Source organism: Monosiga brevicollis, genomic scaffold (assembly GCF_000002865.3).
Source record: "Monosiga brevicollis MX1 MONBRscaffold_8 genomic scaffold, whole genome shotgun sequence".
Taxonomy (NCBI): domain Eukaryota; class Choanoflagellata; order Craspedida; family Salpingoecidae; genus Monosiga; species Monosiga brevicollis.
The window spans coordinates 685,594-698,600 of NW_001865045.1; the positions used below are offsets into that span (position 1 = coordinate 685,594).

At 54.8% G+C, this 13,007-nt stretch overlaps 4 protein-coding genes across 4 annotated transcripts; 1 reads left to right on the plus strand and 3 right to left on the minus strand.

Moving 5' to 3' along the window:
* Positions 1 to 858: 858 nt before the first annotated feature.
* MONBRDRAFT_18885 (uncharacterized protein) lies at positions 859 to 3,186 on the minus strand (the record flags this gene model as incomplete). The annotated part of the gene is made up of 10 exons (XM_001745333.1): positions 3,167 to 3,186; positions 2,763 to 2,858; positions 2,446 to 2,658; positions 2,298 to 2,357; positions 2,102 to 2,154; positions 1,937 to 1,994; positions 1,688 to 1,768; positions 1,490 to 1,591; positions 1,271 to 1,374; positions 859 to 1,171 (listed from the first exon to the last, which is right to left on the minus strand). The coding sequence occupies exons 2-10, from the start codon at positions 2,820 to 2,822 to the stop codon at positions 859 to 861; spliced, it is 1,044 nt and encodes a 347-aa protein (XP_001745385.1). The 5' UTR covers positions 2,823 to 2,858; positions 3,167 to 3,186.
* A 1,450-nt stretch (positions 3,187 to 4,636) lies between these two features.
* Positions 4,637 to 7,664, plus strand: MONBRDRAFT_16647 (uncharacterized protein; the record flags this gene model as incomplete). The annotated part of the gene is made up of 11 exons (XM_001745173.1): positions 4,637 to 4,876; positions 5,072 to 5,253; positions 5,354 to 5,468; positions 5,607 to 5,906; positions 6,036 to 6,132; positions 6,268 to 6,392; positions 6,589 to 6,684; positions 6,840 to 7,013; positions 7,130 to 7,206; positions 7,286 to 7,354; positions 7,454 to 7,664. The coding sequence occupies 11 exons, from the start codon at positions 4,637 to 4,639 to the stop codon at positions 7,662 to 7,664; spliced, it is 1,686 nt and encodes a 561-aa protein (XP_001745225.1).
* A 962-nt stretch (positions 7,665 to 8,626) lies between these two features.
* MONBRDRAFT_7740 (uncharacterized protein) lies at positions 8,627 to 10,309 on the minus strand (the record flags this gene model as incomplete). Its single annotated transcript, XM_001745334.1, has 3 exons — positions 8,627 to 8,772; positions 8,875 to 8,919; positions 10,124 to 10,309. Coding segments are annotated over 3 exons (377 nt in total), but the record flags the coding sequence as incomplete, so codon positions are not given.
* A 786-nt stretch (positions 10,310 to 11,095) lies between these two features.
* MONBRDRAFT_21466 (uncharacterized protein) lies at positions 11,096 to 12,979 on the minus strand (the record flags this gene model as incomplete). The annotated part of the gene is made up of 9 exons (XM_001745335.1): positions 11,096 to 11,316; positions 11,466 to 11,576; positions 11,663 to 11,736; positions 11,867 to 11,868; positions 12,063 to 12,139; positions 12,237 to 12,300; positions 12,447 to 12,648; positions 12,745 to 12,837; positions 12,948 to 12,979. The coding sequence occupies 9 exons, from the start codon at positions 12,977 to 12,979 to the stop codon at positions 11,096 to 11,098; spliced, it is 876 nt and encodes a 291-aa protein (XP_001745387.1).
* Positions 12,980 to 13,007: the final 28 nt, after the last annotated feature.

Below are 13,007 nucleotides of genomic sequence, written 5' to 3' on the forward strand. Positions count from 1 at the left end.
GTCCAATGCATATAAAACCAGAGATGGGGGCCTGCTCCCCACGGGTTTGGCGTACCGGGTTGTGAGCCAGGGCAACCAAAAACCCGGCAACGTCGGGGGTGAGCAAGAACGTTTTGACTGCAAATGGACACTGGTGCATCCACATCAGCAGGACAATCAGACGCGAAGCTTTGGAGCGCGGGTCGTTGGCACTGGCCAGCGACATGACAATCATGCTCAGCAGAGTAGAGCGCTCCGTTGTATTGTTGGGCGTCAACGCCACCTTGAGCAATGTCTCCTACACACGCACACCATCATCAGCACACCCATGGTCACGGCCAGGAGTGCCAGACCCTTGTGGGGAGGGTGCGAGGTACATACGCGACAGGCTGTGCTCCCAATCACCAAATGCGCCAGGGCTAGGCCGCAAAGCCAACTGATGGTGCCCTTGTTTGTACTCAGAATGCCTTGCACCAAGAGAATGCATGGATTTTGAGATGGCGGTACGCTTGTCCCAGCCATCAACAAATTGGTCAGCTCCTGCTGCTTCTACTCCACCATGTATTCCCATGCCGAGCCACGCCAGAGTGAGGTTGTCACATGAAAGCCAAGACCACAAGGAGATTGCATCTCGACACCACCGCGGCCCAGCAAGAGGGGCGAGCGTGCTTGCTGATTCACAGAAACGCACCGAGCTGCTATCGTGGACACAGGACTCGAAAATGTACATGGCAGCACGTCGCGTGTCAAAATCATACGTCTCTGTGAACGCAATGGCAGCCGCACGATACAGCCACGAGTAGTTGGCACTGGTCATGACCGCTTGGTTCTCCGGGTGACCTGCGCAGGGGCATCGCTGGTTAAGACTTGCTGGGACGTTTAACAATCCACACCAGCACCAGCGTGGGGCGGCATGTTCAACGGACCACGGATGGTTTCGGCAACTGCCAACAGGGCCTCCTCGCGTTTGGGCAGGGAGGAAGCTAGCGACAGGTTCATGAGCTGCTCCAAGAGACCACAACTTTGCACGGTCGCCTGCGCAGCCAAGCGCGAGTTGGGGGTGTTGGTGGGCGAAACCAGCAGGCGCACAATGTGCAGCATGGCTTGGATGTTATCCACGGTGGCTTCGGGCCATTCCTGTTTCTGAAAGGATTCGAGCACGGCAAAAAAGCCGGGGATCTTTTGCACGCAGCTATGTGTGTGTGTGAGAGAGGGAGAGCGGGCGACATGAGAAGGTGGGCGCACAGAGAAGAAAACATGGTGTACGGCCGACAGCCAAGTTGGGTCGTACCTCAGTTCACGAAAGTAGTTTTGATTGGATGGGTTGAGGTACAATAGGTTATGCATCAAGCGAAGGCAATCAAGCACAATGACGCCACCATCGCAGTGACCCTCCTAGACGAACCAAGGACCAATTGGCGATGCAAGCATTTAGGTGTATCAGCGTGCTTTGAGGAACAGGAATGAACGGGCCTGGGCACATTGTTGGGAATGTATTCACAACTGATACCTCAGCAATGATGCGAAACATTCGCTCGAAGGCGTTTTCAAAAGCCACAATTTTTTGCACGTCTGCATTGCCGCGGGTGAGCTCGTAGATGATCAAGAGACCCTGGGAAGGCAGACAAGCGACGCGGTCCCATCAGTAAGCCCTTGACTGCGGCCGTGCAAGCGCCAACAAGCCCACGCCGTTGTCACGCGCAAGAACCTGATTGCGGATGACTTCGCGCCGATCGTCCAGCAGGTCCATTAGGCGTGAAATGCCGACGGGCTGCTGGATAATGCATTGCTGTGTTCAAAGACATCGCGCCAAATATGAGTTAAAGAGAACGCGGGATATTGTATGCGCACACTGCCCCTCGCTGCTGCAACCACACGCACACGCACAGACACAGGCACACAGGCACACAGACACAGACACAGACACACACACACGCGTGCGCGCCACTCAGCTAACCTGCATCTGCTTGGGTCGATTCTCAAGCAGGATGGTGAGGAGTCGTGATAGATTGTAGCTAGCAGTCCAATTAAAAACGGGGTGAAACCACAATCTTCTTGCCTGGCACAGCGACTGATGCGCTTCAGAGTCTGGTGAGTTTGAGAACATGATAGCTCTACGTACCGCACATGAAAGTCAACGGTGCTGAGCCGCGAAAGAAGAAGTAGAACATTGTCCTATGCATGGGCATAAGACAACAACAACAACAAAAAAGTGCAATCAGCCATAGGCAGGGGTTTTTGGTCCAAGGTGCATGCAGGAACTGCTGGTCAAATGTGTGGCGCAAAGTGCAACAAAACAGGAGGATGATGGGACCTACCGTATCTTTGACAAACATTTCTGTAAACATGATCCCAACATCACCATCATCATTCTTGTCCTGTCAAGGTCGAGGTCGGGGTGAGCGTGCTGATCCAAGCCAGTGGGAGGAAGCGCGAGGGAGCGAGCCGAAAGCATGAAAGGACAACCTTGGCAGTGGTGACTTGGATCAAGGCCTCCAAGGCATGGTTGGCAATCTCTGTATCCTGATGGTCGTGCCGCAAGACGTCGACCAGGTGTGTCATGCCTTGAGAACCAACTTCAACCTGATACTCTTTGGCCAGTGCGCGCAGGCCCTGGACGGCGGAACGGCGATCCTCAAGCAGCGAAGCCGACTCGAGCCGCACGCAAAGTTTTTCCACCTATACCATGATATCCGGCAAGAAATCAGATCAAGATGGCTAGACAACTGATGGAACCAGTCGCATGCAGCCTGTGTGGCCGAGCGGGCAATCGTGGGACGAACCGTCTCAGCACCCGTGACGGACGCATCGGGGCGATCCCCGCCAAACATGCTCCCGAACATGATGTGTGGTTCCACCAATCAGGCAGACCTTTGGGACTTTAGACACGAAAAGGCAAGGGAAAGAACCAAGAGGCGCAATGGGTGAGGTGCAGTCCTCTGAGCGTAACAGCGCGACACGAGCGGATTGTGAGCCAACGTCAGCTCCAGAAACAGGAATGCCCCCATGCACGCAAGCTCACAGACCCAACAAAGATCCACAACCCCCCACTCCCTTTAACCTGCTCCAACACTACCCTCAGGCCCCAGCCACACTCAGCGACACCTCGTCCCTGCCCCAGACCGCCAAGAGACCGGACGCGCGCGCAGCCAGCTCGGCCCTTGCCCCCACTGTCACGGACACGTACTGAAAGCAGCCACCTCCGACAAATCCGGAAAAAAATACGGTGTTACATGCGATAGTGTGATTTGAAGCACACTTTTATACACTCAAGCAACGTGTCACTATGGCACCAAGAGCCTGGTCAATACTGTTGTATCGACGAATTGGTAACAAAAACACGCTGGAGGCCCGTGTCCCATCGCATGATTTACCGAACAACAGCTGTTGTCACATCTAATTCATTCTGTCTGACAAGTGATCGGTCGCACAGAAAATTTTGACGACGAACCACCCAACGGGGTGTGTGTGTGTGTGTGTGTGTGTGTGTGTGTGTGTGTGTGTGTGTGTGGTATCATCAGTGAACCTCCTGCTCCTGCTCCTCCGCCGCCGCCGCCACCTCCTCTTTCCTCCTCCTCTTTCCTCCCATCGGATCACTTTCTTTGCCCGCGGCACCAGAGGGTGGGTGTGGCATTGAACATATCGTTGTGCGGATCGGATCTGTATCGACGCGCAACAGGTTGCTTGGGTATGTCACATGCTGATGATTGTTGATTTGATGGAGCTGCCACATGTGCACCGCCGTGTGTTGCCGTGTTGGCCAATTCAGGTCGCCCTTCCTAGGCATGGTCAACTGACTAACAGGGGCGTGCTCAATCCGATCTAGATTGTCAACATCAGGGCTAGTCCGTTTCCGTTTCTTGGTGTTTCACCCGCACCTGTCTGGACCTCAAGCTGCGTGCGATCACGCGGCGTCCTGGATGCCCTGAGAGTGAGCTTTGCGTCTGCTCGTTTTGCCGCCGTCCGGGCAGCTGGGCTTAATTCTGCCCCCAATCCTCTCAACACCGCCCATCTACGCATGCCATTGATTTGCGCAGCAACGCTTGGCGCCTGGGTGGTCATCACCGGCCGATATGCTTCCCACACACATCAAATCATCGCGGGGTCCAGCGAGCTCCTTGTTCAAGTACGTGCCAGTCAATGTGCCCGCGTGCATACGCGCGCTGAAGTTTTGTTGTTCTTGCTTTTCTCCTTTCTCTTTCTTTCAGCTGGCGGCGAGGTTGACTCTGCTTCGTCTCGGGCTCATGTTGGCCGCTGTACTTCACCCCTGCCCCTCTGACTTTGTGAGTAGACAACAGGGCATGAGCACGGAAACCCGCATTTTGATTGTGCTGGCCATCACCTTTGCCGGTCTATGCTACACAGCATTTTACATGCTGCCCGAGCATGCCGAGGTCTGTGTACTCCTGGCACACCCACAACACATATTTGCCTTGGCTTCTTGCTCCCATCTCAAGAGCATGTATGCACACGCGCTCCTGCTGGCCCACCCCCAATAGACGTCCAACACGGATTTCATGCACAATGAGGATCGTACGTCTTGGTAGCCATGCCGAATTTTGCTTTTAGTCTTGGTTTTGAAATCCCCCCCCCCCCCCCCCAACCCTTTTCCTTGGCTCTGGCTGGTCCGTGTCCAGGCACTCGCGTCCTCACACCCATGGCCCATCTCGATTTTGCAGAGCATTTGGGTGTGCACTCGGAATCAGATGACCATATCAATGGTCCCGGCGACGTGTCACAGCAAGGGCATTTCCAGCCACCGCCTGCCGATGGTGAAAGGGACTTGGCTGAACAAAAACGCAAAGAGCGGGAGAGGATGGAAGCTGCGATCCGACAGGAACTGAACAATGCCCACCAAAACGCTCCGCCCGCGCCCCCAGCCCCACCCGTGCCCCAGGTCGACCCCGAGGTTCAAAATCTTTTGAGTGAGCGCCAAAAGGCGCAGGAAGAGCAGGCCCGTTTGCGGCAGCAACAAATTCAACAAGCCGAACAACAGCTGGAAGCTGAGCGGAAGAAACGCGAAGAGGAGAAGCAGCGCCAGGCGGCAGAGCGCGAGGAATGGCTCAAGAATGGCCGTGCGGCAGGAAACAAGGGCCACCCCATCATTGGCGAACTCAAGGGCCAGTCGTACCGCACCGAGCAATCCGAATCTCGCCGCGAGTCCATCAAGGAGATGATGCGCACCGCGTGGTCTGGCTACGCCAAATATGCCATGGGCGAGAACGAACTGATGCCCAAGGCCAAGCATGGCCATTCGGCTAGCATCTTTGGGCGGTACGTCGCAGCGCGAGCGCAATCTTCCTGCCCTTCCAATATGCGCGCCAAACTAGCCTCACTTCTTGGTATACCCCATTCACTCCTGCTGACTACGCAGCACCAAGATGGGCGCAACCGTGATCGACGCGCTGGATACGCTGCTGATTATGGGTTTGAACGAAGAGTACGCTGATGGGCGCGCGTGGGTTGCTGATAACCTGCACTTTGATGTCGTACGTACCCTTTGGGCTCATTTGCACAGCCTCGGGCCACTCTTTGCACTATGAACTGGCATGCTGCCTCGCTAAGCCTTGTTTATTTACCCCTGCTGTTGCTCTGTTGCCTGCCATTCAAACCTTCCCTTTCATTAGAGCGCGAGTGTGTCTGTTTTTGAAATCTGCATCCGCTTCATGGGCGGCTTGCTGACAGCCTATGCCATGACCAACGACGAAATGTACAAGGAGAAAGCCATTGACCTCGGCAAGCGTTTGGTACCGGCGTTCAACACGCAAACTGGCATCCCCAAGGCTACCGTCAACTTGCAGACGGGCACGTCGCACAATTGGGGATGGGCGTCGGGAGGCTGCTCCATCCTGTCCGAGTTTGGTACCATGCAACTTGAGTTTGAGTATTTATCCATCATCTCGGGCGATCCCACCTATGCGCACAAGGTTCGTGCTCCTGATGCCATCATGCACAGATGCTTGAGGCGTGCAGCTCAATGTCAACCGTGTTGGTGCCCCCGAGTTGGTACCCCCGTGTCGCTTGATGTGTGCCCTTTTGGACTGTTGGCTTGATAGGTGCGCAAGGTGATGGACTATGTCACTGCCAAAGAGCGTCCCAGCAATGGCCTCTATCCCAACTACCTCAACCCAGACACGGGTCGCTGGGGTGCCAGTAAGTTTTATTCGATTTGATGACCGGCTTCCTGCTCGCTCACTACCTTTTTCGACCGTGCATTTGGATGGGCTGCTCTGCATTCTCGCTCAACACTGGCTTTCTGGCGTCGCTCCTCTGCCACCTGCATGTCAGACGAAGTGTCGATTGGTGCGCTGGGAGACTCCTTCTACGAGTACCTTGTAAAGCAATGGGTCTTTGAAGGTGGTCGCAACCGCCGCACCTCCGAGGGTCGTGAGGCCTTTGATGACGCCATGAAGGTAAAAAAAAGAAATGCGCCTGTAGCCTCGTGCTTCGCAAGCGAAATGCCGCCGACCAACCTGTCCAGCTTGCACCCCGACGTCCCACTGTCAATCTCAAGCTGTGTTTCAAGCAGCCAGATCTCCACGCCTGGTCTTCCATCGCGCCTGGTCTGTGCCATCTGACTTTTATGTCTGTCTTCATTTGTAACCTCAGGGCGTGCGAAATGTGTTGACGCAAAAATCGTCATCGGGCCTGACGTACGTGGCCGAGGCCAAGGGCACTCGTCTCGTGCATAAAATGGGACATTTGGTAAGTCAATGGCCCTTTGGGCCACTCTGGCTCCTTTGCCATCGCGAGCCTTTTCCTCTCATCCCATGAGCTTGCACACCAAGCGGTGATCGCTGCTTTGCTCGTCGCCTCACGCTGGTGCTGCCATCTCCCTGGGGCTGTCATTTCAAATACAGGCGTGCTTTGCGTCCGGCATGTTCTCTTTGGGCATCGAAGCAGCCCCCAGCCAGGAGTGGGCTGACTGGTACCTTGACACAGCTGCCGGGGTGGCCAATACCTGTCACGAAGGTTACATCCGTACCCCCATTCACATTGGTCCCGAGGCCATGCTCTTTGATGGGAGGCATGAGGTGAGACCGAGTGGTGGCATGGTGGCATGCTCTGTGTGTTTTCGTTGGCAACTCGGCCTTGGCTTGACTCAAATGCATGTGCGTGCGTGCCTCCTCTCTTGCGCGCAATAACACAGGCTTCCAACAGCAACCCTGGCGAGCGTTACTATATTCTTCGCCCGGAGACAATCGAGGCCTATTTTTACATGTGGCGGTACGATACACCTGCGACCAAGTAGATTTGCCAGGCGAAAGACCGTGCCCCATGCTTGCTCACCCTGGCCAAACCACAGGCGCACGCACGACCAAAAGTACCGTGATTGGGCCTGGGATGCGGCGCAAAGCATCGAAAAATACTGCCGGTACGGTCGAGATTCGATACCAATTATACTGCTCTTGCCAGCTATCAACAGGATCATTTGCTGATGCACCACCCCTTTTGCCTGCTTCTCATGGCGTAGATGTGGCGTGGGGTATTGCGGCATCAAGGACGTGCAGGCTGCGCATCCACAACAGGATGATGTACAGCAGTCGTTCTTCTTGGCGGAAACGCTCAAGTACTTGTACCTTATCTTCGAGGACGATAACGTGATCTCGCTCGATGAATGGGTTTTCAACACGGAAGCGCATCCCGTGCCCATTCAAAAGGACAGGTCCAGCTTGGCTCCGTAAGGCGCCCCCCTGGTAGGGGCTGTAGAGCAAGAGGGTTTGCAGCATCAAGAGGCTTGACGCCGGGCGAGGACTGACGCTGGTTTTTGTTCTACAAAAAGCAGAGGTCGCCATCTTGCTTGTGTCGGCCTTTCTTCTTATTTCAAAGTTATGTGACAAGTGGCTCTTGAACACTGAGGATTTTGCCTTGATGTGGTCAATGCGTGGGTTGTGTGTATGTGTGTGTGTTTGATGGTTGCACATTGCACATATGGGTGAGCAATGGGAGTGCCTCACAAAAGCTGAAGACTGCAGCTAGCCGACTCGATTGAATGCTACGATTCACAAAGGAGAAAAATTGACAAAGTTTAGTTCGCAAAGCGAAGGAGAGGTATCTAAGCAAGAAGGACGTGATGACGAGGCGAGCGAGATTCGTCGGTTGACGACCAGGAGCGCCAAAGGCCCGCGCTGGGCGGTACATAATATTTACAGATGCACGTTCAAAGGTTTATCCTCATCTTGATGCATCACACAGAAACAGTGGCTATGGACAAGGATACAAAGAGTCTTTACAGGCGCGAATCGCATCGCGCTGGTACTTCTTAACCAGTCTGCAGCGAGTTCCTGGTGTCCTGTGCGCTGTGTGCGGCCAGCTGTCAAGTCAGCCGGCAAGCATGTGCGATGACCACAGAAATTAAGTTTGTATTTACATGTTGAACAACAAGGCAGGGAAAAGAGTAGCAAACCAGATTCAACGTGAGTCGACGCACCACTTTGTTTTGAAGAAACTTGACCCAGGCTTTGGCTTCGTCGGGCCGCTCGGCACTCATGATGTACGTACGGGAGGGCAAGACCACACTATGCGGTGGGAAGAACATGACAAAACAACGGCAATATACGATCGATGGTGAGTCGAGGTCGCGTTGCTTGGCCGTACACATATCCAAGGCACTCGCATGGCCGGGATTTGCTGATATCAGACACACCGAAAGCAGTTGGGGCGCGCAATCTGGTCTTCAAGGGCCACGTCGGAGCAGAAGCAAAGGTCAAGACTGTGCAAAGGCGCGGCTTGCTCGTCCGTGGCGTAGCTCAAGACGTTGCGCTCGCAAGTGAAGAAGCGTCGCTTCCAGTTCTGAGTCGAGGAGCCAAGAATGGGCTCAAACGGTGAGCTGGACGCAGGGGGGTGCAAGCGTGACTTTCTTGAACTCGATAAGCGAGAAAGGCTGGTCTGTACCTTGCGAAAGCCACCCAATTTGGTGAGCCATCCGGCCATGGAAGTCTAGGGGACACAATGCGAGTCGGTGCAAGTTGCCGGAGGGAGAGTCGGGCTGTGAAACAAGGTATACGGCAATACAGATGACCACCACATGTGCTTTGACGGACGCGGGCTGACCTGTGTGGTTGACATGATTAACACTCAAAAAAAAAGCCTGGAACTCAGTGACCAAGAAGAGGCGCCACCCGCTGCAGTCCTGGTAAGCACAGCACCCAGCACAAGGGCCACAACGAGCGCTTGAATCGTAGGAGCGGGGCCGCTCAAGAAGAGAACGACAGTGATGATCGAGGCCAGCGATGAGGGGCATGCGCCGGGAACAAAAATGACGAAATGCTGAACCCGACAACAATCACATCAACAACAACAACAAAAACAACAGCAAGTACTTGTTAAGTTGAAACATCTACTAAGCTTGCTTTGATTATATGTTCTGCATAAACTTTATTGACAGGTGCAAGATCTCATCAGACGCTGGCGAGTTGGCGTTGATTCCGCTCTTCCCGCAGAACCAAAGAACCACTTGTTGATTTGAAGAACAGCGTCAAGCGGGCAGGGAAGGTTCGGGGAGCTCAACGTCGTTCGCCAAGCCACGGATAGGGTTAGAAAGGCAGACCATGGGAGCGGGCGGGCAAGGCATGGGACAATCCATGTTCAGGGGCAGGGGGCAGAGTGGAGGCCGATGGTAGGGGGTCCAAGGCAGGTGACTGCTGGCGTAGATCACGCGATGGTGTCAGCATGACGGATGTTGCCTTTGACCCGTGCCACACCCATCTCGCAAGCTGCCCACACATGTGAACCTTTTTTTACCATGGTTTTACGCTGATTCGACCACACGTATACGGGCCGAGCATCACACATGACCGCACCGACAAACGGGCCTAGATCGGTTCTGGGGATGAGCGTGCCATCTCGTAATATAAAAGTATTTTACTTTAGGAAGTGTTGTCAGATGTCATCATTTTAGGGCTCAATGATGGCGGTGCCAGTCAAAGGTGGACGACGATGGTGTCTGCTGCATGAGGCGCCTGAGCATGGACTGGCGACTGCCGAGCTGCTGAATCAGCAGTGGCCGCGATCCCTGGCAGCTCGGTGTGTGATGGTGTATGGATCCGTTTGCATGGGACAAGCTGGGATTGTGTGGACGTAGCCTCAAGCCTGCACTTCATGGGTTGGTAGGCAAAAGAGTCTGGCCGAATCAACCGCCAACCTGCCTTGGGTGTTGGTACTGCTCGCCGAGGAGGACGCGAGCGTCATTGGGACGGCTCGTGTCTCGCGCGCCGCTCACGACGCCGAGGCCGTGGTCATTGAGTCTGGTAACCTTGGCTCTGCCCATGAACTCTGCCTTGTCAATACTGATCCCTTGCGCCCCTTTGACGCCGCCTGTTGTGCCCATGCTTTGTCAAACTTGTGCAGTTTTGGTCGCACCTGCCCGACGGGGTCAGGGTCTCGGGCGCTGCATCATGTTGGAGCTAGAAGCTCGATTACAAAAGTGTGTGGTACTGTGCCAGCAAACTTGTGTTGATGTGGCGGATCTCCTCTGACCCTTGACCGTTTCCGCACTGGGTGTTGTTGCAGGCGCGGCACCAAGGTGATCCACCTGAGCTCACACGACGCGGTCCCCTTTTACCGTCGCCTGGGCTACGTTGATGGGCCGGCCGTCACGGTTTGGAATCCACTCCTTGCTCGACTCGTACGTCCCTCTACTGAGCCTGCCTGTTTTGCTGCGTACAGGATTTCTCAACGAAAGACAAAGAGTGAACAGCCTCACCAATGTCCTTTCGTGTCGACACGCAGTCACCCGCTGCCCTGGCTGCTCAGCCCACCAAAACTACCCAAAACCCGCCGGCTGTACAAACAGCCGCAGTCCACGTGGCCTCCAACGCAACTTCCCTGCCACCCCCGCCACCCCCGGCGCCCCCGGCGCCCCCCGCTCCCCCGACACAGCAACCTGACTTGCCCGCGCATAACAGCGCAAGCAGTCTCCCCACGGTTTGGCTCCAGAAGATTCTAGCGCCCGCTTAGTATTTCACTCAGCCCAAGCCTCGTGTGCAATTTTTACGGGATCGATTGCTGCCGCTGCCGCCGCCGGGCACCACTCGAGTCCCGGTCGACACCGCCTCACTTCTAGCAGGACAAAACCATGAAAGAAGGTCAAAGGCTCACATCGCCACTGGCAGGCCTAAGGCTGACGCGGGTAGCAGCTACCCGGCGAAATGGGGCTGGCGGCAATGCCCATCGCGTTGAGCTTGCATACCATACGCGCCAGGCGCGGAGCGGCCTCATATGGATCGTTGACGGCCTGCGAAGACCACATGCGCTCGGCAAAGGCTGATGCACGTGGCCAGGCCTTGCCCATGAGATTGCCTGCGTGAATCTCTTCGCTCCACAAGGACACCTCGCCTACAGTTGATGGGGTCCACGTGAGAAGTGCCTGCCAATTCATGGTCGAAGCTTCGTGCCACACTGGCCGCTGGGAATTGATGTGTTCATAATGCCCCTTCTGCTCAACAAGCATTCATCCCAAAACGGCGTGTTCTTCCGCAGCTCACCGCCAAGAACACGAGCTGCCTCAGCAGGGGTCAGATCTCCCTGCCCAGAAAAGGGTTCAAGCCCATAAACGTCCGTCCAGAGCTGGTAAATGTCACCGTTGCCAAAGCCATCTGTGCCGCGTTGCAAGCAAGGCCAAATGAGTCGGCTCCCGCGCCGAGTACAATGAGAAAACACAAGGCTTGCATGCGATACGCACCGTTGAGGTACCACTCGCCGTTGGGGCCATTGGCCAAGATGGCGCGATAGCCTGCTTTGACCAGAGTGTACAGCCTACAGGTGCACAAGCGTGGTGAAACAGGGACCGCCGGTTTGGCAAGCAAAGACTCTGAATTCTCATAGCACGGAGAGGAAAAACGTACTCATCAACGACGTCTGCGCCCTTCCAGGCGTCATAGACGACATCTGTGGAGAGATTGACGCCGTTGTCAAAGGTGTCCTGATAGATGACTAGGGTTGCGTTGGGGAAAATATCCCGCGCCATCTTGAGCAGGCGTTCATTGTAATATTGTTGCAACTTGCTATAATCCTGTCAACAAAGGCGCAATGAGACCCTGCATGGTTATTTTCTCCGCGCGCTCACGCATGACACTACGTACGCCGTCGTAGCCCTGCTTGTTCATGAACGCCGTCACGCGCGCCGACTCCTTCCAGCAGGCATAGAACACCTCGTCTCCTGCAGACCACACATGCACAAATGCCAAGGATGAGGCGCAGCATAGTGCGAAGAAGCACACTGTCGACCCTCGCTCCAAACCCTAATTACGACGAACCGCCCATGTGGATAAAGGGGTCTTCGATGATCTTGCTCAAGTCGGTAAAGAGATCGCTCAGGACCTGATGAAGATGTGAGGACCACGACCGTGTCAGGCGGGACTTGTGAGCTTGGATATGCCACAGCATCAAGGAAAAAAAGAAAAAAAAAAAAAAAAGTGAAAGAAAAAAAGAGGGGGGCGGGGCTAGGAACATGGATAAACTGATACCTGGAATGTTTCTTCCTGGCTTGGATCAAGCGTAGTCATGCTGATTGTCGACGAGTAGGTGGCAATGGTGTTGGGACAGTCGGTGACCACGTTGGGGAAACCGTACTTCCACGAGTCAGCGTGGCCGGGCGTGTCAATCTCAAACATGACGCGTACGCCACGTGCTTTGGCAAACTCGACCACATACGTCAGATCATCGGCCCTACCAGAGCCAACAAAATGCAACTCCTCTCACTGTGAACAACAGATCCGGAATAAAGCCGGAAATCGGCAGGTGTCCTGGGGTGGTTGAACGTACGAGTATTGCTCAAAAGTCGAATAAGCACCCTTGCCGAGGTTGGCAGCATCGCCACGGGGCTGATATGGGAAGCTCATCTCGTCAACCAAGTGCCTGTCGAGTGCACATGATGTCAGAAGCTCGTTGAACTTTGATGATGAACGATGCAACGCACACCGGTCCAGCCTTGCGAAGCAATGGTCGATTCATTGAGGTGAACAAACCAATGCAAGAGCGAGAGCTTGTTGAAGCTCATGGCACGGATAAAGTCGCAAATGGTATCG